Source organism: Neoarius graeffei, chromosome 2, assembly GCF_027579695.1.
Source record: "Neoarius graeffei isolate fNeoGra1 chromosome 2, fNeoGra1.pri, whole genome shotgun sequence".
Classification (NCBI taxonomy): Eukaryota; Metazoa; Chordata; class Actinopteri; order Siluriformes; family Ariidae; genus Neoarius; species Neoarius graeffei.
In genome coordinates, this window is record NC_083570.1 from 88528934 (window position 1) to 88552440 (window position 23507).

General features: G+C 41.7%; 1 protein-coding gene across 1 annotated transcript in view; it reads left to right on the forward strand.

Annotated features, from left to right (window-relative positions):
• Positions 1 to 13841, forward strand: part of LOC132870085 (protein diaphanous homolog 1) — a 197738-nt gene extending 183897 nt beyond the window's left edge. Inside the window, exons 16-17 of the mRNA XM_060903632.1 lie at positions 5902 to 6477; positions 13665 to 13841. Of these exons, the coding sequence (XP_060759615.1) occupies positions 5902 to 6477; positions 13665 to 13841 (753 nt within the window). The remainder of the gene's footprint in view (positions 1 to 5901; positions 6478 to 13664) is intronic.
• Positions 13842 to 23507: the final 9666 nt, after the last annotated feature.

Below are 23507 nucleotides of genomic sequence, written 5' to 3' on the forward strand. Positions count from 1 at the left end.
GTACTTGTATGCGAGAAAAATATATGAAGCACTTTTGTGATAAGGTTATAAGTGAAAATAACTGAAAGATAGAAGAATGGAAGGGAAAAGAGACGTGTCATAGTAATCAATGAGTAGAGCTTGTGTGACGCACAGTGAGAACTTTTTCTGCAATCCAGGAATTTTTTTTTTTTTTAAAAGAACATTAGGTACATTTCTACCCGAGTCCAAGAACTGAGTGCTGGGAGGGGGAAGAATCTGTGAAATAATGAAGTGGGCAGGCAAAAAGGGAACCAGCACCTATTTTAGTTTCTGAGCTGTACTTTTAGAAACCTTTTTCAGTTCCTGCTCAAGAGTAAGCAGGTGACCAGACATTGAACTGAAAACACAAACGAATGCTGAAGCTTTTTATAACTGCAGTAGAGCATTTTTGTGACGCGTTCATTCTTTTCACAAAAGCCAAATCCTGTGGAAGTCTCACCTCATCTCGTTATCTCTAGCCGCTTTATCCTGTCGCAGGCAAGCTGGAGCCTATCCCAGCTGACTACGGGCGAAAGGCGGGGTACACCCTGGACAAGTCGCCAGGTCATCACAGGGCTGACACATAGACACAGACAACCATTCACACTCACATTCACACCTACGCTCAATTTAGAGTCACCAGTTAACCTAACCTGCATGTCTTTGGACTGTGGGGGAAACCGGAGCACCCGGAGGAAACCCACGGGGAGAACATGCAAACTCCGCACAGAAAGGCCCTCGCCGGCCACGGGGCTCGAACCCGGACCTTCTTGCTGTGAGGTGACCGCGCTAACCACTACACCACCGTGCCGCCCCATCCTGTGGAAGTATGTTTTGTAAATGCTTTTTAAAAATTATTCTGCTTTAAGGACGGAAATAAACACGTGTGAAATTGAGCGTTGTCCCAGTCAGCCAGTTTGCATGAAGTGTGTTGGACCACAGCGCCACTGAATTCTCAAATTCTGACTTGCCCGATTCTGTTCAGCTTTATTTGCATAGCTCGTGAAGCTTTGTATAAATTAAGATGGAGATTGCTTCTTCAGTCTGGGCATCCTAGTCTTTAAAATTACAGCAGAAGTTCTTGGGTACAAAGGTTACAGGAGAGGTTATCCACTAAAGAAAGGGTCAGGCTTTGTGGAAAGATGAAACTGATGCTTTGGAAGTGCAAATCTTTTTGCTATCGGTGTGAAACCATCCACAGTCCGAGTCAGTGAGTCTCACAGGTAGAAAACTCCCAGCCAAAGGAATGATCCGGACGACCTGGAGGGTGAGCAGAGCCACTGCAGTAGAAGGGTGTCAGGATGAAGGTGTTGATTTGATTCCTTTTTCTTTTTTTAAAAACAGCAGCTCGGTCAGTCGTGCCAGCAGTACTTTTAAATGACAGGTTTATATTTATGCCAATCTAAAATGTTTTGGAGCGGCACGGCGGTGTAGTGGTTAGCGCTGTCGCCTCACAGCAAGAAGGTCCGGGTTTGAGCCCCGTGGCCGGCGAGGGCCTTTCTGTGTGGAGTTTGCATGTTCTCCCCGTGTCCGCGTGGGTTTCCTCCGGGTGCTCCGGTTTCCCCCACAGTCCAAAGACATGCAGGTTAGGCTAACTGGTGACTCTAAGGCCCACTTTACACGGGGACGGTCTGAAACAAAAACGCAAAAGTCCGTTTTCATTCTCACTTTTTTCCGCGTCTACATGACCGTTTTCAAGGAGGAAATCTGCGTCTATACGGTGACGCATAAACGTGTGGAATTCAATTGGATGTGCATGCCAGGCGGCTAGGTGGTGCTGTGAAAGACCTCCGCTATGTCTGCACGCATGCGCAACGTCTTCCGTATTGTCTGATCTGCACATCTGCGCCGCGAAAACTTTGACTACTCTGGCTATGGTAAGTAAGTAAAAAAGTAAGAGCATACTATACCCGCCTCTGTTCATTAACGGTATATGTGCAGATTCGGTATAGATGTTCGAAGGACTCCTGGACGTTTATTAAAGCTGCCAGAGCAGCTTGAAGGTCCGTTGGATCGATGTAATCAGACATGCTCTTACTTTTTTACTTACTTTCTTACTTCCCGGGCTGGCATGTACAGTATATGACACATGTATGACGTAAACGCGTACCCGACGTGAGCAGATCCGAGCAGAGTTTGGCGTATTGGGTAGTTTAGACGGATATGCAACGGGGGCTGTTTTTAACTTATCCACTCTGGAAGGCGTTTTCAATTTTTTCCATTTTTCAGCCTCGGAAACGCCGTCCCCGTGTAGACGAAAGGCACTTCCGATAAAATATTTAGTCGTTTTTACCCGACAGCGTCCTCGTGTAAACGGGCCCTAAATTGAGCGTAGGTGTGAATGTGAGTGTGAATGGTTGTCTGTGTCTATGTGTCAGCCCTGTGATGACCTGGCGACTTGTCCAGGGTGTACCCCGCCTTTCGCCCGTAGTCAGCTGGGATAGGCTCCAGCTTGCCTGCAACCCTGTAGAACAGGATAAAGCAGCTACAGATAATGAGATGATATGAGAATTTGATGTCTACCAGTGTGAAACAAATCTCTGAAATCACAATTTATATTGTTTTTAGATCTTGATTAGCAATGGTTGAAAAATAGTTTTTATATATAGAGTACGGTGCAAAAATCTGAGGTACTGTTTTTTTTTTTTTTCCCCTATCCAAACTTTATCAGTTTTCTATTTTATGACTTCTACGTTATCGAGTCAGCACAAAAACATTTGAGAGCTCCAAATGTTTGTTTTCCAGCACAAAATTAAATCTTAGTTTGTTTCTGAGCAGCATGTCACCTCAGAGAGCACTTTTCAGATGACTAAAGAAAGCATAATGAAGGCTACTGGGTTTTGCTGTAAAATTAAGAAGCAAGTGTTGACGAAGTGTCCTGAACTGTGGTTGGTTCTGCAAGATGCTCAATAAAACCTATAGCTCATTTCCTTATAAAAACTGCATGGATTGTACCGGAGATGACTGCTTTAAAAAAAAAAGTCGCTTCGCACCAAATATTGACCGTTTCATTTATTATGGCTTACTGCTGTTTATAGGGTGTTTTTTTTTTCAATTAAATTTTTTTTTTTTTGAAACCTTTCATTTTTTTTAAAGCCATTTTTGGTCTACAGCATTTGTTTTTTTTAAACACGCATGTGCCTAAGACTTTTGCACATTACTGTGTTTATACAGTGTGTGTGTGTGTGTGTGTGTATGTATATATATATATATATATATATATATATATATATATATATGAGTGATTCCACGCTTATGGGTACTGAAATGGGGACATGAACTTATTCACCTAAAACCATTTCTTTTTTTACCATCAGGTCACAAAACATGTAATCTTTAATGAATGATATGTTAAAAGATAACTTTAATTTTCTGAGATGTAATAAAAACATATTTATATGCCAAAGTCAAGCCTATGAGTTCCAAAATGATGTCTGTTCCATTACTTCTGTTACGATTGTCCATCTCGCGTCTGTTACAAATTAATTACAATCTAGCTATATACCATGTTAATCTTATTGAAAGAATGTGTATGTTTATTCTACTACACATGTTTATTAATTATATTTGCTAAAACATCACCTTCCTATGTTTCAAAAAGTAATTCTACATTGTTAAAATTGAGAATATATATGTCCACAACACTTCTGTTACGTTCTGACTTTGGCATATAAATATGTTTTTATTACATCTCAGAAAATTAAAGTTATCTTTTAACATATCATTCATTAAAGATTACATGTTTTGTGACCTGATGGTAAAAAAAATAAATGGTTTTAGGTGAATTTTTAAAAATAAGTTCATGTCCCCATTTCAGTACCCATAAGTGTGGAATCACTCATATATATATAAAAATACATACAGTAAGCTCTTGAACTTTTGACTTCCTCAAAGGATTCTGGCATCTCCATGGAAACCTGCCTGTTGATGGGGGTGGCGCCCCCAGACAGTACACTCCTCCAAGCAGCGAGTTTGTGTGTTAAAGGAATAATTAAAGTTGATGGGAATAGGAGAAAAGCAGCAGTCAGCAAAAGTAAAGAAGTTAGTGGATGAGAGGAGAAACGCGGAGGCGGAGATGACTATAGACAAAGTACAGACAGATGTGACAGAGCCAGACGGAGTGAGGGAGAAACTTGCTGAGCTAAACATAGCCTGCCACCTCAACCTGCTTTTAATGTGGAACAGAGAAACAACCGTCAAACATTGTCATTGTCGAATCACACACCTGCACATGCGCGCACGCACGCACACCAACACACACACACTTTGGGTTTTGCAGCATCAGTGGAATTGTTGCGCTTCAGATACTCGGGCTAATCGGAGTGAGAAATGTCTGACTCTTCTGTCTTGCACTTCCTCCTCTTTTCCATCAGGCTTCCTGTTTCCCTGATGTGAAATTAGCAGACTGGTCATTTTTAATGAGCTGTGTCGAGTTCTGGATAATTAAATGATCCTTTTAATTAGACATGGATTTATACCCTGCTCATCTCTCTTCAATTTCAGCTCTGACCTTTCTACATCTGCTGCCTCTCCTTTTCTCCCTCTTTCCCTGTCTAACCTCATTATTTGTCCCAGGGGCTTGAGTAAACCCTGCTTCTTTGAGAGAACTTCGCCTGACGACAGTGCGACTGTGTAATCCATATCACTTGGTAATTTGCGTCAACTCAACTTTGACCTTGAACTATATTTGGAACTTGGAAATATATATATTTTGGTTTGTGCCTCTGGCATTCCAGTTAGATCTAAAATTGGACAGGGATTATGAGAGAAGTTATTGAAGGACAGTGTTGCGTTCCTGTTTTCTAGTTTGTTGCTCTTTATTCGTTTTAGATTCAGGACTGTACATAATGACTCAATTGTTCGCCATAATGGCAATAATTTGCTGAGTATTCAAACCAAGATTGTGTGCACGTGGGGGTGTGTGCTTTTTTCATTAATAGTTATTCCATTTAGGAACACCAATAGTTTTACTGCATTTTATCATTGTGCCTTTTTAAATTGGTTTAAAATTGTTGGTGATTCCTTCTTATTCTACATTCTAAGCATATATACACTACCGTTCAAAAGTTTGGGGTCACTTTGAAATGTCCTTCTTTTTGAAAGAAAAGCACTGTTCTTTTCAATGAAGATCACTTTAAACTAATCAGAAATGCACTCTATACATTGCTAATGTGGTAAATGACTATTCTAGCTGCAAATGTGTGGTTTTTGGTGCAATATCTCCATAGGTGTATAGAGGCCCATTTCCAGCAACTCTCACTCCAGTGTTCTAATGGTACAATGTATTTGCTCATTGCCTCAGAAGGCTAATGGATGATTAGAAAACCCTTGTACAATCATGTTAGCACAGCTGAAAACAGTTGAGCTCTTTAGAGAAGCTATAAAACTGACCTTCCTTTGAGCAGATTGAGTTTCTGGAGCATCACATTTGTGGGGTCGATTAAATGCTCAAAATGGCCAGAAAAATGTCTCGACTATATTTTCTATTCATTTTACAACTTATGGTGGGAAATAAAAGTGTGACTTTTCATGGAAAACACAAAATTGTCTGGGTGACCCCAAACTTTTGAACGTGTGTGTGTGTGTATTAAACTACATCTGTAAATCTTTGTGTTATGAATGCTCTTTCGTTAAATTAATTGGATACGTCTTTGAAATATTAAATGCATCAGTGGAGATCTTGTGATTTAATGTAACAGAGTCAGTAAAAAGAACCAGTGACCTTTACCCGAGTACTGATATCACAGTCAAACTTTTTTTGATTTAATCAAGGAAATTTTGGGGGGGGAGACCTAAATGCATTTAATTTTGCAAACCTAATGAGAAATGATCAGTGTACGGTATCTCTCTCTCTCTCTCTCTCTCTCTCTCTCTCTCTCTCTCTCTCTCTCTCTCTCTCAGATCGAAAAACTTTCTAAGGATCTTGAGGAAGCCAAGACACAAATCAGCAAGGTGCCCGTGCCAACCTCCATTGACCCATCAGCACCAGCCTCGTTACCCCACCCACCACCGCCTCTGCCTGGCCAAGCAAGCTTGCCCCCACCACCACCGCCTCTGCCTGGCCAAGCAGGCATGCCCCCTCCACCACCACCACCACCACCGCCTCTACCTGGCCAAGCAAGCATGCCGCCTCCACCTCCGCCTCTGCCTGGCCAAGCAGGCATGCCCCCACCGCCACCACCTCTGCCTGGCCAAGCAGGCATGCCCCCTCCACCACCTCCATTACCTGGTGCTCCTGGTATGCCCCCTCCACCACCTCCATTACCTGGTGCTCCTGGTATGCCCCCTCCACCACCTCCATTACCTGGTGTTCCTGGTATGCCACCACCACCTCCGTTATTCGGTGCTCCTGGTATGCCCCCACCACCACCAGGAGGGTTTGGAGCCTGGGCTGCTCCAGTGCAACTACCATTTGGCCTGCAGCCCAAGAAAGAGTACAAACCAGAGGTGCAGCTTAAGAGGGCTAACTGGAGTAAGGTGAGTTTGAGAAGTGAGACTATTGTTGGTAGATGACGCGACCGCAGTCCACTGTTAAGGGGCATACACAGAAAACGCATTTTGTGGCGATGAGTAACCACGTGATGTCAATGAAATTCAATAACGTTGCAATGATAGGTGAAATAATCTCGACTGACATGACGGGTATGTAGTTAAACAGCTCTCAGCTTTGAGGTGACTACCAGTGAGAGCCAAAGGATACGGCTGACTGGCAGATGACGCCAGCATTGAGTTCCCAAAAACATTTATTGTAAGAAGACAACGTCTTTGACTTTGGTTCCTATGTCAAAATGATACACAAGAGTTGCAATGAAATCACTTAGCCACATGATGAATTTCTAGGAATTGATCTCCTGCCAGAATGTGATTTATTTATAGCACCAAGACTTCAGATTTGTCATTTTAGTGAAACGCTACATCCAGGACATGGAGAACCAATACTGTGAGACAGATCACACTGCATTTTTCATACAAAATGCATCGCGGCTCAGAGTGACACATTTCACTCCAACGACGTCACTTCTAGTGTTTTCCTGCTGACTAGACGCGTTTTGTCAAAATGGTGATTCAGAATTAAAATTCTGTTGATTAACTTGGGTATTTTTTTCCTCGTTAGCTTGTGTGTGTGTGTGGGGGGGGGGGGGGGAATGTGTCCATATAAAGAAAATTACATGGTGTGAATATATGAAGTTTTATCTTCTCATGTTGAAAATACAACCCCAAGTCCATAAATTTGGGATGCTGTGTAAACTAAATTAAAAACAGAATGTGATCATTTATAAATAATGGAAACCCTATACTTCACTGAGAATAGTACACCGACATCAAATGTTGAAACTGAGATTTTATTGTTTTTGAAAAATATATGCTCATGTTGGACTTGATGTCAGCAACATATTTTAGAAAAGTTGGAACAGGGACAAGACTGAAAAAGTTGTGTAATGCTTAAAAAAAAAAAACTAATTTGGTTAATTGGCAACAAGTCAGTAACATGATTGGATTTAAAAAAGGGCATCCCAGAGAGGTGGAGTCTCTCAGAAGTAAAGCTGGGGAGGGGTTCACTGCTCTGTGAAAGACTGCGTGGGCAAACAGTGCAACAATTTAAGAATAACGTTCCTCAATGTAAAATTGCAAAGAATTTGGGGATCACATCATCTATGGTACATAATATCGTGAAAAGATTCAGAGAATCTGGAGAAATCTCTGTATGCAAGAGACAAGGCTGAAAACTGACATTGGATGCCTGTGATCTTCAGGCCCTCAGGAGACACTGCATTAAAAGCAGACACATGTCTGTAGTGGAAATCACTGTATGGCTCAGGAACACTTCAGAAAACCATCATCTGTGAAAACAGTTCATTACTGCATCCACAAATGGAAGTTAAACCACAAATAAACAATATACAGAAACACCGCCACCTTCTCTGGGCCAGAACTCTTTTGCAATGGACTGAGGCGAAGTGGAAAATTTGTCCTAAGGTCTGATGAATCAAAAGTAGAAATTCTTTTTAGAAATCATGGACACCATGTCCTCCAGGCTAAAGAGGAGAGGGACCATCCGGCTTGTTCTCAGTGTACAGTTCAAAAGCCAGCATCTGTGATGGTATGAGGGTGCATTAGTGCACATGACATGGGTAGCTTGTACATCTGGGAAGGCATCATTAATGCTGAATGATAGATACACGTTTCAGAGCAATATGCTGCCATCCAGACACAATCGTTTTCAGGGAAGTTCTTCCTTCTTTCAGCAAGACAATACAAAAAAGAGTCCGGGTGCTAAACTGGCCTGCCTGCAGTCCAGACGGGTCTCCCGTTTAAAACATTTGGCGCATTATGAAGCACAAAATACGACAAAGGAGACCCTGAACTGTTGAGCAACTGAAATTGTATATCAAGCAAGAATGGGACAACATTTCTCTTTTTAAAACTACAGCAATTGGTCTCCTCAGTTCCCAAAAGTTTAGTGTGTTAAAAGTAGAGGTGATGCAACACAGTGAGAGATATGTATATGAAATGAAATTTCTCAGCTTCAGCATTTGATACGTTGTCTTTGAACTATTTTCAATGAAATATCTGGTTTCCATTATTTCTAAGTTGTCCTTCTGTTTTTCATTTACGTTTTACAGTGTCCCAAATTTATGGAATTGGGGTTGTACATATGCATTCAGACCCTTGGTCGAGGCACTCCAGATTGCACTCGGGTACATCCTGTTTGCTTTTGTTACACGGAGATGTCACTAGAACTTGCCTAGAGTCCACTTGTGGTAAATTATTTGAAGGGTTAGGTTTCCAAGCAACCAAAGGTGAGGTTTCCAGGCAACTAAAACTGCCGGTGTGTGTTGCCGAAGTACAGGGAGCCTAATAGCGTTTTACCTGCATTTGGATTACTTGTGACTATTTGTTCATCTGTTTCTTCTCCTCCCTCACTTCATTTTCTCACTTTCCCTCGCCCTCAGAAGGACTTAAAACATCAAAACGGTTCTGTCTCCTCTATTAGCCTAAAGCTACTCTTTAATGGCTGCAGTCGACTTCATGAGTGTGTCTGTCTCACTCTCGCTTCCTCTCTTGCTTTCTTCTCGTGGTGAGAGCTCTTTGACGAGGATGTCAGTGAAATTGCTTTTTAATAAGCCTGCTTCTTTTAACTGTGGCTGTGAAAGATAATTAAATTGCTGCTAGAAAGGACATTATTCTTTTGTAATTTAAATTAACACCTTTTTTTTTTTCTCTTTTGCTCTTTCTCTCATCCGCAGCTTTTCCCAATCCTACACTCCCTAAAACACGCGTGCACATACACTCTCAAATGCTAATGCTCCCACTCGGTGATCAGCAAGCAAAGTAATGAGAAATTAGGATCAGAGAAGTCTCTACCTCCTTTCTGAAGTCTTTCTTGTTTCGTTATGTCCGTTTTTCTAATATTATACCTTTCCTTATATTACATGCGTATTATTCAAATTTAATTTTGTTCAATCCGGCTTTCTAGTACCAGTTCAAAAAGGAGAAATGTGTTGGTGCTGATTTAATAGGATAGAATGAAACGGGTGAAGAAAGCATTACCAAGAGTGAAATGAGAGAAAGATGGATGGAAAAATGGTGAAGGATAAAAACTATCAGAGACCCTATCAAAGAGGTAGAGACCTTTGTATAGCTTGGAAGTGTGATTGACCATCTGGGAGGCACCGACCGTGACGTCACTGTTAGAATCGGAAAGGCGAGAGGAGCCTTTGTCATGCTGAAGAACATCTGGACTTCTAAGGAGATCACCATGAAGACCAAGCTCCGCATTTTCAACTCCAATGTAAAATCGGTTCTGCTTTATGCTTGAGACTTGGCGGACTACAAAAATTATGCTGCGGAAGATCCAGACATTTTTGAACACCTGTCTGAGGCGGATATTCAAGATACGCTGGCCTGACAAAGTCAGAAATGAAGACCTGTGGCAAAGGGCGGGACAGGAATCAGTGGCCAAGCAGATTCTGCGAAGGAAGTGGGGCTGGATAGGGCACACACTCAGGAAGGAATCATCCAGCACCACACGCCAGGCCCTGACTTGGAACCCGCAGGGGAAGAGAAAACGTGGCAGACCCAGAAACAGCTGGAGGCGAGACACTGAAGCAGAACTGAGACAGCATGGGATCACCTGGAGTGAAGCAGCAAAAGAAGCCCAGAACCGAGTTCATTGGCGGAGGGTCGTCGATGGCCTATGCTCATCTGTAGGCTAAGGGCCTAAACTAAAAAACTATAAAAACGATGGGGAAATAATAGGTCTTGCCTTCTCCTTGAACCTTTTGTCATTTTGGTCCTTGGTGCGGGTAAATTCAGGGTCAATTTTAACGAGTTTCATTCTCCTCTTTTTCTTTTCCCAGTTCCACCTTCCATCATCTTTTCTCCTATTCCGTAATCCTTCCCTATTCATGTTTGCGTATTCGTTTTCTCTCGGATGGTGGTTGTTGGCATGAGGCTGTGTATTATTGCTGTTGAAAAGCGGCCTGTGCAGCGGCAGCGCGCGCTCCTCAGAGGCCTTCAGCAGCTCTGACGGTTCACCCTGCCGCCAGCAGAGATTAATTGACTTAAAGTTGTGTTCATGTAGCGTGGACCAAGTTTCAGGGGCGCTGTGTCTTTCTGAAAGGGGAAACTCATTCGAGCTAAAATAGCATGTCGTTGGTGATAAAGCATTCACTCGTGATAATCCATTAAACCCCTAATTGGGAATCGCTGCAGCTGGCAGGGCAGTTATTATTTCTGCAGCAAGAAAGGATTTTCGAGCAGCTACAACAGCACTGATCTTGTTTGCTGCAATATATTGCACGTTCAGAGTAAATTGTTGGTGAACTCGGGCTCTGCCGTTTCAGAAACACAGTCATAGGATGCGAGTTTATATATGATGTAATACTACTTGAGGATTCAACACTACATGGTTTACCTTTCTGCATCGTTTTAAAGGCTTTTAAAAAAAAATACAGTTTAGTCTCCGCTGTAATCCCCCATATTGATTTAAAGTTGCGATGCGTAAGTATTTGGCCGTCTGGCAAGTTCATACTCCGCGTTTCAGATAAATGGGGCGGTAGATCAGACAGTTGGGCTGTCCACCTCTTTTAGTAAGAAACAAGGAAAGGCACAATCCTCTCTCTCCCTTCCCCTTCAAACAAACCATCGCACACCCCGTTGTGATGGAATATAGCATAAAATATTATTATTATTATTATTATTTTTATTATTTTATTAAGTCACTCCACTACTAATCTAACTTAGTCATTGTGGGGGGTGTTTGTGTGTTGTATGTGAATGAGAGAGAAGATATTACATGGTGGTGCGAAGATGTGAAGTTTTCTCTCTGAGTGGTGAATATATTCAAGTGAGCCAAGCAAACGAGTGAAATATTTCCAACATGAGAAGATAAACTTCATATCTTTGCGCCACCGTGTAATGTTTCTTTATATTATGTAGCCACATCCACAAAAAAAAAAAAACGCGCAAGTTAATCAAAAGGATATTAATTTTGAACCGGTTCGCCATTTTCACTACGTTCAGACTGCAACCTGAAACGACCCATATCCGATTTGTTGTGAAATCCGATTTTTTTGTTAGGCCGTTCACATTACCAATTATATGAGACTTGTATGCGATCTCCAATATGAACGGAAAACGACCCAAAAGTGTCCCGCATGCGCAAATTGACACGTAATAAGCACATCTACGTAATACGTAAACAAAAAAAAGCGCACTCCAAGTTTAATGATTTCTTTTTTTTGTTTGTTTGTTTGTTTAATTATCTGGTTAGTGTTAAAGTGTGAGGTCTCGTGTGTGTTTTTGTTTCTGAACTGAAATGAAAATGTGTAGCCTGGTAACGAGGGTTGACTCCTAAATGTCTCTCTAATTTCTATATAAGTGAACTACATGTTACTAGGAAGTAATGGATTTTTAAACTCTATATAGTGCACTCGAGCTTCAGTAGGCAGTCATTTGGAATACGGCCGCTGTATTACCAAACTCTTAATTCAGGCTTAATAATTTGCACACATTTATTTCGTCATATTAATAAACTTTTTCTACATTTTTATAAATATTTATTTAGATTGTTTATAGGCAGCTGAATTCTGCAGATGAGGCGGTACCTGTCGATGCGGTTTTTGTGGCGGCGGCGGAACTCACACAATAATCTGATTAATGTGGGCAGCAGACTAATGAGACCGAAGGTGTCAAATTACTGGAAATTTCCAGAACAATCTTATAATCTTGTAATACAGGATGGTTTAAGTTATAAATCAGTTACAGAAACTGTTTTATTTAATCAGGCTAACAGATCAACATCCAGGTCCCTACCAAATCCACCATTAGCTTGATCAATTCTATAAAAGTCTATTTAAATTCTGAAAACTGTACAAATGGTGTTTGAGGCGGGATTAGCCAACGCAGAATAGTGACGTTTGTCTCTTGTTGATGACGTGTAGGTCGCATGAATGCGGCCTGTCCGGTCAGACTGCAGTTGCATGTGAAAATATCGGATATACATCAGATTTAGGACCACATATCCAAGCAGCCTGGGTCGCATGTGAAAAAATCGGATCTGTGTCGTTCAGATCGTCAATAACAAATTGGATACAGGTCGCATATGGGCAAAAAAATCGGATATGGGTCGTTTCAGGGTGCAGTCTGAACGTAGTCTTTGACTACGCGCATCTAGTCAGCAGGAAAACGTTCGGAGTGACCTCATCGGAGTGAAATATCGGAAAATACAGTACGTCACTCGGATCCACAATGTGTTTTTTGTCTGAAAGACGAGTTTTTCAACATGAGAAAATAAAGTTCATATCTTTAAGCCAGCTTGCGATTTTTTTTATTATTATATAGACACATTCACGGACAAAAAGTACCCAAATTTGTCACTTGATGTCCCGGATGTACTGTAGTTCGTATGAAGAATACGAGTGGCAAGGAAAAACTCCCTCAGACGACATGAGGAAGAAACCTCGAGAGGAACCAGACTCAAAAGGGAACCCATCCTCATTTGGGCAACAACAGACAACATGACCATAACATTAACAGTTTTAATATGAAGTCAGTTTTGTTGATGTTATAACCCGTGTCTACATGCAAACCACTTGGTGTACTAACTAACAACAGGGCAAAAACACAAAATTCAACCAAACTGCTGAAACTCTGATCAGTAGGGAAGTAGCTCGGTTTTTATCAAGAAGACAGTCATAACAATTCGCACACCACTCGTGTCCAAGACAACTGCGGTTTGTGACTTGGTAGATATGTAATTTTTTTTTTTTTTAAATTAATAATGTGATTACTCAATAAAATGATCACATCGCTGAATATTTTTGATATGTTTGGTTTAATAATCAGACCAAAAAGACGAGTGCCACTTTACCTTTCCGAGAATGTGCTCTTGTAGTTGCCAGTTTGTGCATTGGCAGATCTTCCACAGTCACTATTAAAAAAAAAAAAAAATGTTCACAACCTTCTCGAGCTCTAACGTTTAAACCCAAGCAAAGTGTGTGCACTCGGTCCAAAAACAAGATTAGTGTTCGGATATGCGACTGGAGGCTCTGTAATCCAGTCTTTCACTGTTTGGATGGATGGATTGCTTGAATGGGAGGGAGGGATGGATGGATGGATGGATGGATGGATGAACTGACTGCTTTATTTTTGTGTTGAAGATTAAAGCTGAGGACCTTTCAGAGAACAGTTTCTGGGTGAAATCGAAAGAAGACCGCTTTGAGAGTAACGAGCTTTTCTCCAGACTTGCTCTGGCGTTCTCCTCCCAGCCCAAGCGTGAGTGCTGTAACTGCAGTGTGTTACTGTGTTCATGCTCAGTTTTCTCCATGAATGAATAGATCGATCACTAGCACCAGCTCATGTTTGTTTTTTGTTTTTTTTATCTTTCTCTCTCCCACATGTTGTTGACCCCACCTACACAGCCTCAAAAGGTAAGTGCTGTCTCTGTGTGTGTGGTTTTCGAGCACTCTCTGCAGTAAGAGTCACGTTTTTCTGTGATGGATGGGTAGATGCTAAGCAGGATGGATGTTGAAATGGGTGGATGGATGCTGAAATGGATGTGTATATGCCGGAATGCTGAAACTGATAGATGGATGCTGAAGTTGATGGATGAATACTGAGATGTAGGGTTGCACAATAAATCCTATCCTTTACCTTTACTTTAAGCAGTGATCAGAGCAGTGTTTAAAAGATGGAAAGTTGCTCAAACTCCATTACATCCAGCACTTTGTCTATATTATGCCATCCGAGAGAGGCGGGTGGATTCAGGGTTGGAGGGATAGGTACTGAAGTGGATGGATTGAGGGATGCATGCGAAGAAAGAGGGTATATTCGGGAGCAGAGGGATGCGTGTTGGGACGGAGGGTGTATCGCTGGGTTTCACGTGACGTCACAGCCGCCTCATTAGTTATTCAGAACTTTAGCTGGTGGTCTACCAAAGCTCAGTTGATGAAGCGTTTGTACGGAGAAGCTGCATTGCTCACATGAAAAACGCCTTACGCTTGCGTTGTTTTAGGTTGTTCGAATCGATCAAACCGTGAAACTGATAAGTTTCTTCAGGGTTCCCCATGAACTAATAAAAAAAAAAGGTGAGCAAACAGGATTTCACAAAAAGACGTGGAGAAAGGTGGCTTTTGAACCTCTCGGTGAAATTGAAGGGAGCCGAGTCGAAGCATGCTCGAGTTTGCACTGATCACTTGATGAAAGGTTTGTATTTCCCTCTCAGCTACGTCCTTGGTGTTCTCCAAGTACTTTTCTTGCCATGTTATTTTACGGTACTTTTTTAAAAATTAATTTATTTTTTTAGTCATGAAGTGCTAAAGTCCCCAGCTGTTTCTTTGTTTACTCCTCACAAAGTCCATATGCATGAAGGTCGTGACAAAATCCTTCCCCAGCCGTACAGTTACAATGCGCCGTGATCACTTCTCCGTCTTGTTTAACTAAGATCCAGGTCTTTAAAGGGGTTTCTGATGATCTTTGTGAATGATTTACCCGAGAGATAAGAGCCAACACAAGTGAGAATCAAGCCAACTGTTCTTTGTTTACACTTCAACTTGCAGCGCTTCGTTGTAAAGACGCAAACGAAAAGCTTAAACGTACTTACGGTACACTACCGTTCAAAAGTTTGGGGTCACTTTGAAACGTCCTTCTTTTTGAAAGAAAAGCACTGTTCTTTTCACTTTAAACTAATCAGAAATGCACTCTATACATTGCTAATGTGCTAAATGACTATTCTAGCTGCAAATGTCTGGTTTTTGGTGCAATATCTCCATAGGTGTATAGAGGCCCATTTCCAGCAACTCTCACTCCAGTGTTCTAATGGTACAATGTGTTTGCTCATTGCCTCAGAAGGCTAATGGATGATTAGAAAACCCTTGTACAATCATGTTAGCACAGCTGAAAACAGTTGAGCTCTTTAGAGAAGCTATAAAACTGACCTTCCTTTGAGCAGATTGAGTTTCTGGAGCATCACATTTGTGGGGTCGATTAAATGCTCAAAATGGCCAGAAAAATGGCTTGACTATATTTTCTATTCATTTTACAACTTATGGTGGGAAATAAAAGTGTGACTTTTCATGGAAAACACAAAATTGTCTGGGTGACCCCAAACTTTTGAACAGTAGTCTACACGGGCAAAAACAATCCAGGATTCATTGGCAGCAGCTTGATAGCGAGGTCCTTTACCCAGCCACATACAAAAAAGTTGTAAGCCTCCATACTCTTCCACGCTTTCATCTGTTTTGCGGTGTAGAAGGACGTCTGCAACACCAGATAGTTCGAGATGTCGGGGAACTCGACTGAAGGGTAGTTTTCGAGACCGTATGACAAATCCTTCTTTCCCAGGCCAAGTTTACATTGGACTGTATCTGTCTCGTTTTCTTCGCGGATGCACTGTCCGTTTACATTAAACCGCCGGGAAACGGGAATCCGCTAGCATCCACGTATTCAATCTAGATCGTGTCTAGTCCGGTGCTGTGTAAACATTGAGAATACGCGGATACGCTGTGCTGAGCTCTAGCTGGCGTCGTCATTGGACAACGTCACTGTGACATCCACCTTCCTGATTCGCTGGCGTTGGTCATGTGACGCGACTGCTGAAAAACGGCGCGGACTTCCGCCTTGTATCACCTTTCATTAAAGAGTATAAAAGTATGAAAATACTGCAAATACTGATGCAAATACTGCCCATTGTGTAGTTATGATTGTCTTTAGGCTTGCCATCCTTCCACTTGCAAGTGGTAAGTGATATGCGCTGGGATCACACACACAGTGGCTCAGTCCCGAATCACTGCTCGTGCACTTCACTCGCGCGCTCTGTGAGCTGCGCAGGGCCGGAGTGCGCACCCTCCAGAGGGCACTCGCTGTTCAGGGCGGAGTGATTTGGAGCGCAGGATGCCTGCGGAGCCGAGCGTATCCGTGTATTGGCGTTGCTGTGTGCACGCGAATCGTGTATTGGTGTTGCTGTGTGCACACTAATCGTTTTAAAAACGTTAATCTGATGATCCGCTGATACGGTCTAATGTAAACACCACCCCAGACTGTAGGGGTCGATTCCATTGCACATAGCAATCTTCTGAATATATCTAAAGCCAGCAGTGGCTTCTAGATTACGAGCGTACTCTAAGTCATCGCTAGTTGTTTGCGCTACGGCAGCAGTTTAGACCACCAGCTATTTCACTTCCGGTAAAACCGCTAAGAAAAGTCACGTGACTGAAACCCAGCATTTCAGGAGCGGAGGGATGCATGTTGATAAAAATGGATGAATGCTGAGAGGTGGATGAGTAGAAGGACAGAGAGAAAGCTCATTGCTATCCAGAGATTTTGGGGGGAGAGGCGACTGTGTGCCTGGTTGTGTGTGTGTGTGTGTGGTGCTCATCTCTGTAGAATAGCCATCGTACTTCTTTGGACTTTATATGCAAAACTCCTCTCATACTGAATTTAATATGAGCATGACCTTTTTGAGGTGTGTGTGTGTGTGTGTCTTTGTCCTCTGTGCAAGTCTACCGAGTGTCAAACTACTGTCATATATGTCCCTGTGGGATGTGTGTGAGAGAAGCTTCTGCAGTCAGAGCCGTCTTCCCCTGCATACATCGTCACCTCTATCACCTCTCTCCTTCGTGTTCTTATTCTGCTCTCTCCTCTCGCGCTCTCTCTCCCCCCCCCCCCCCCTCCATTGTCTGTGTGTGTGTGTCCTGTCAGAATTTCATGTCCCCGTCTCCTCCATATTTATGTGCCTGATTCAGTATGCAATATCCTCCAGCTTAACGAGGGAGTGTTTGCCAACTATATGCTCACACACCGACATGGCTGTGGGATTTTTTTTGTGTGTGAAAAGTTTGAAGGCTTGAAATGTCATATCTGTCAGCTGTCTTGGACCATCTGAGCCATGAGTGTGTGCATTCATTCATCTGTCTGGCTTGATGCAGGATAACCTTTTCTGATATCTGTCTGTAAATGAATGCTGCCCTTTTCATATTCTCCATCTGTCCAATCCTGCCTATAAAAACAATGTGTGTGTTTGTGTGTGTGTGTGTGTGTGTGTGTGTTAGTGGTATTTTGCATTTTGCTGATCTTTTCTGTCAGGCTTTCGTGACCTCGCTTTTGCTCTCCTTCGGTCATCTGTTCCTACCCTGCCAAGTGAAAGGACACAACCGCCAGCCAAATCCGACCTCTCGCTTCTCCTTGTCCCTTTGTCCTCCTGTCTGTCTCTGTGCATGCTGATGGCAGGGTTATGGGTCGATGTCACCAGTGAGGTCGCAGGGCTTATTGCTGATTTCATTGACTGCCCTGCAGCAGGGTTTTTATTTTTAGAAATACCGTGCCCCCCAACCCCTGTGATTTTAAATTGCTGAATGCATCATATCAAATCATACTTGTTAGCATGTGGCCGTTTAAATTTAAATAACATTTTACTTGTAAGCTAACCAAATGATACTTAGTCGATGGGCTAAAACAGGGGTGGGCAAACTTCTTGGCTCAGGGGCCACATTGACTTTTGAAATTTGCCGGGCGGGCCGGGCCAACACCAAATTCATACATATCGAACATAAACCGGAAAAGCTTTAGTGTTATTGTAAGGCCTTCACTGACAGAGACCCAAATGCAGATCAGATTGACATTTATTTTAGTTCTCAGTCAACAAAGGCAGAGCAGAAAAATGTTTGCAGTTCAATAGATTGGCACTGGATCCATCCAGAAAAGTAATACACACACACACACGTGACAGTAAGAAAAGTAGCACACTTAATTCTTAAATTACATCTTTGAGCTGCCAGGATGAGTAGGATGCCAGTGTATTTGTATATTTGTATCATTTTATACATACAACTAAATTGCATATCATTAAATTGAACTAAATTACGTATCAGTACATATCATTTTTGTACATTTCACTGAACTCGTAGATTTACACCTGAGGTTTTTTTTTTTTTTTTTAACCATCCACTTCCAGCCTGCTAGTACAACCAACCACCATTAGTAGGAGAGGTACCACACCATTCCACAATGTTTGCAGTTCAACAGTTTGGGTACCACACCATGCCAACATGTTTGCAGTTCAACAGTTTGGGTACCACACCATGCCAACATGTTTGCAGTTCAACAGTTTGGGTACCACACCATTCCAAAATGTTTGCAGTTCAACAGTTTGGGTACCACACCATGCCAACATGTTTGCAGTTCAACAGTTTGGGTACCACACCATGCCAACATGTTTGCAGTTCAACAGTTTGGGTACCACACCATTCCAAAATGTTTGCAGTTCAACAGTTTGGGTACCACGCCATGCCAACATGTTTGCAGTTCAACAGTTTGGGTACCACACCATGCCAACATATTTGCAGTTCAGTGGTTTGGCACTGGATCTATCCAGCCCACAAAATCAAACAAAACGGCTCAAGAAAGCAAAAAAACTCCAAACTGGTTTTCAGGTTCAAAGTCACTCACTGAAATATTTCCAGTCCTCAAAAAATCAAAACACAGGTTCCAAACAGGTTTTCATATTCCAAAAGGCCTCTCATAGATCAGAATAACCTCCACAGGCAAAAGTCCAGGAACAGATACAAGCAGAAGCAAGGTCAGCTGCTCATAATACACCTATAATAGCAGACAGGGACATAAATGAGGGGCGGAGCAGACACCCAAAAGCACACGGTACTTAAAAACAAACACCAGCACTACAGCAGCCACCCACGACAACCAAAATTACTAAGAGTTATACTTTTTATATTATTATGTCTGTAAACATGTGACTACCATCTTATTACAGCTCCAACATAGTTTTAAAAAGCGAAAGTGTTAATACTCACATTCACTCAGCAACCGCTGAGCTGTATTCGTCCGTGCTTGCGCTGACTGGTTGTTAGCATAATTAGCATGCTTGAAGGGAAAGTGCCGTTTGATGTTATATTCCTTTAAAACTGCAACGGTTTCTTTGCAAATAAGGCATACAGCCTTTGATCGGACTTCAGCAAAAAAAATTTAGTTGTCCATTCTTTATTGAACACCCTGCACTCACTGTCCACTTTTCTTTTTTTAGGACCACTCATTGTAAAGTTTTATCCTGTGTTCTCGAGATCATGAGTGGCACGGGTGCCAGAATGCCTTCCATGGCACGCGCTGCACCACTCAGCAAATGTAATCTCGCGTGAATACGACTGACTGGAAAGACGGATCTCTAGAACACCTGTCTACGTGATAACACTGACGCTTATAGTTTATCGATCTGCTCAATCGCGTTTATATGATTGTCTTCCGCGGGCCGGATTAAAAACGCCAACGGGCCGGATGTGGCCTGCGGGCCGTAGTTTGCCCACCTCTGGGCTAAAAGCATGATCACATTTAGAACTTAATGGCAGTAGGTATGTTGTCAGTAAAAGAGAGATGCTCAAGCACAGATCATCAGGGAGAAGTATGTGAAATTCAGATTTACAGTACATATACAGATAGTGGCACCACAGAAAGTGTCTGTCTGGAGCAGCTTTCTTGAAGACGTTTGGAAACGAATCATGAAAGCCTGGCCTTAAATCCAATCAAATTTTTTTATGGCTATTGCCTCGTAGAGGCGGAGCCACTATGTCATCGTGGTGTAAGAATGGGTGTAACAATAGCAAAACTTCGTAACCAATCAGCACTTATCCTGATCAAGTTCGATTACCCGTTCTACTTCTTGATAAACTTCAGAGCCAATCCGAGCCAGAAACGAAATAAGAGAAACCTCGTTATAACTTCATCATACCAGAAGATAATCGGCAGATATAAAGATAAACGAAGTTCTCCTCGCGGTTCGCCAAGGCTACCGATTTCAATATCAAGCAAGTGGTGTTTATTTTCAGAAAGTGTACCTTTTGATGATCACAGCTTTTGTTTGGTCCTTCTGAAAGGTTTTGTAAGTTGTTTTTGAGCTTTCTGGCAGATATTTACGCCGAGAATTCCAGCCATTCAACAAAAACTCGAAGGCAGCGAAGACTGTTGGAATCTTTTGAGCGATCCGCTCGGTTTGCAATTACAGAAGTCCCATGTGGGAATAAATCAGCTCCTTCATGAAAACTAAAAGTATAATTGGTCAAACTTCTGCTATTCGCTTAAATTTTATTTTAATGCTTATTAGTATTAAATAATGCTTCTAAGACGATTCATGAACAAGTGCTTTCTTACTATTTTGAAAATGGATACAGTTCACAGCGCTGTATTTTGAACAAAGCCCGGATGCTGCTCACAGCTTGGTGATACTTGCAAGAGATGAGGCGAGTATAATTGATGACGTGTGTGTGTGTGTGGGTCTGTCTCAGAAACTGGGTACTGTGGGGGTACCCCACTAAATACAACCCCAATTCCAAAAAAGTTGGGACACTGTACAACATAAATAAAAACAGAATGTGAAGATTTGCAAATCATGGAAACCCTGTATTTCATTGAAAATAGTACAAAGACAACATATCAAATGTTGAAACTGATGCATTTTATTGTTTTTTGAAAAATATATGCTCATTTTGAATTTGATGTCAGCAACACATTTCCAGAAAGTTGGGACAGAGACAACAAAAGACTGAAAAAGTTGTGTAATGCTTAAAAAAAAAAATTGGTTACTTGGCAACAGGTCATTAACATGATTTGGTATAAAAAGAGCATCCCAGAGAAATGGAGTCTCTCAGAAGTAAAGATGGGGAGGGGTTCACTGCTCTGTAAAAGACTGCGTGGGAAAACAGTGCAATAATTTAAGAATAATGTTCCTCAATGTAAAACTGCAAAGAATTTGGGAATCACATCATCTATGGTACATAATATCATTAAAAGATTCAGAGAATCTGGAGAAATCTCTGTATGCAAGAGACAAGGCTGAAAACTGACATTGGATGCCTGTGATCTTCAGGCCCTCAGGAGACACTGCATTAAAAGCAGACACATGTCTGTAGTGGAAATCACTGGATGGCTCAGGAACACTTCAGAAAACCATCATCTGTGAAAACAGTTCATTACTGCATCCACAAATGCAAGTTAAAACCAAATATAAACAATATCCAGAAACACCGCCACCTTCTCTGGGCCCGAGCTCTTTTGCAATGGACTGAGGCAAAGTGGAAAATTGTCCTGAGGTCTGACGAATCAAAAGTAGAAATTCTTTTTAGAAATTATGGACACCATGTCCTCCAGGCTAAAGAGGAGAGGGACCATCCAGCTTATCAGTGCACAGTTCAAAAGCCAGCATCTGTGATGGTATGAGGGTGCATTAGTGCACATGGCATGGGTAGCTCGTACATCTGGGAAGGCATCATTCATGCTGAATGATATATACACGTTTCAGAGCAATATGCTGCCATCCAGACAAAATTGTTTTCAGGGAAGGCGTTCCTTCTTTCAGCAAGACAATGCCAAACTGTTTTCTGCACATATTAAAACTGCAGGGCTCTGGAGTAAAAGAGTCTGGGTGCTAAACTGGCCTGCCTGCAGTCCAGACTTGCATCCCATTTAAAACATTTGGCGCATTATGAAGCACAAAATTATGACAAAGGAAACCCTGAACTGTTGAGCAACTGAAATTGAATATCAGGCAAGAATGAGACAACATTTCTCTTTCAAAACTACAGCAATTGGTCTCCTCAGTTCCTAAAAGTTTAGTGTTGTTAAAAGTAGAGGTGATGCAACACAGTGGTAAACATGCACCTGTCCCAACTTTTTTGTGTTGCTGACGACTTCAGAATGAGCATATATTTTTCAAAAAACCAAAGTTTCTCAGTTTCAGCATTTGACATCATCTTTGTACTATTTTCAGTGAAATATAGGCTTTCCATGATATTGCAAATCTTCACATTCTGTTTTTATTTACAGTTTACACAGCGTCCCAACGTTTTTTGAATTGGGGTTGTATACTCAGTCAATAAACTATACGGTTTTGAATGGTGATGTTGGTTTTAATTTGAAATAAAATGCTGAAAGAAATAATACAGATAAAACTAAATCTTTGATGTGAATACTCTATTCAGAATTTGGCGAAAATTCTGCAAATTTGTGGAAAAATGGCGGCTTGATCTCAGACATGATAAACGTTTGACTACATCGCATTCACTTAAAAAGGTTGTAGTCCACTGAAAAGTCTACAGTTATCACTAATTGTATTTTAAGTTGTAACTTTATACACCTAAGGATTGGTGCGCTCACAGAATAATCATAACCGTAATAAAACATCATGCAAAATATTTGATCATCGTTGTAACTCCATTTTCCACATACCCAAAACCGATACGATCATGTGTTTTGATCTAAACGGAAAGCCTCAGGGTCAAGGTCACTACCTCACCAAAAGTAGTAACTTAAAATCACTACGCCGTATAAAAATTTAGTTATAAATCTGCGATTTTGTTTTTTAAAACGAAAGCTGAAAGTTAGGTATAGAATCTGTTTCTTACAGAATATGTTACGATGGTAGCTGGTCCTGTATGAATTTCTGAGCTATAAAATGAGTTGTGGTCTATTTTTTACCGTAGCGTGTTATTTGTGTGCGGGGAAGGACACACATTAACAATTTGCATGTGTAGAATGGAATTTTCCACTCCGACAGTTAAAAGTTGACTGTCCTTCCATTTGCGGTCTCTCTGTTACGCGGGTGATCTGTTCGGACGTTATCGCTGAAAAGGTGAGTTTTGACAGTTTTATTTTGTTTTAGTCTTGCAGTATAAGGCAATAGAACGTTTCTTTTTCATCTTACTTTCATATTTCGTAGTGTTTATGTATTCTTGGCCAATATTTTGCAACCATGGTCAATTTAGATCGAACTTTTGATAGAATCCACGGCCAGTCATTTTGCCCCGCCCCCGCCCCCTCGCGCTCCGTCCGGTGCGGTAGTGACGTCCCTATGCTCGCGCGCCGCAGCAGAGACCCGCGCGACCTTCAGCCGGTACAGTCGCTGTTCTTTTACCACCACCGTTATTCTCATCTTTCCGGTGCGTTCTTGATTTTTCCATTGCGTCCTACTGTATTTCGCCATATCAAATACCCAAAATGTATCT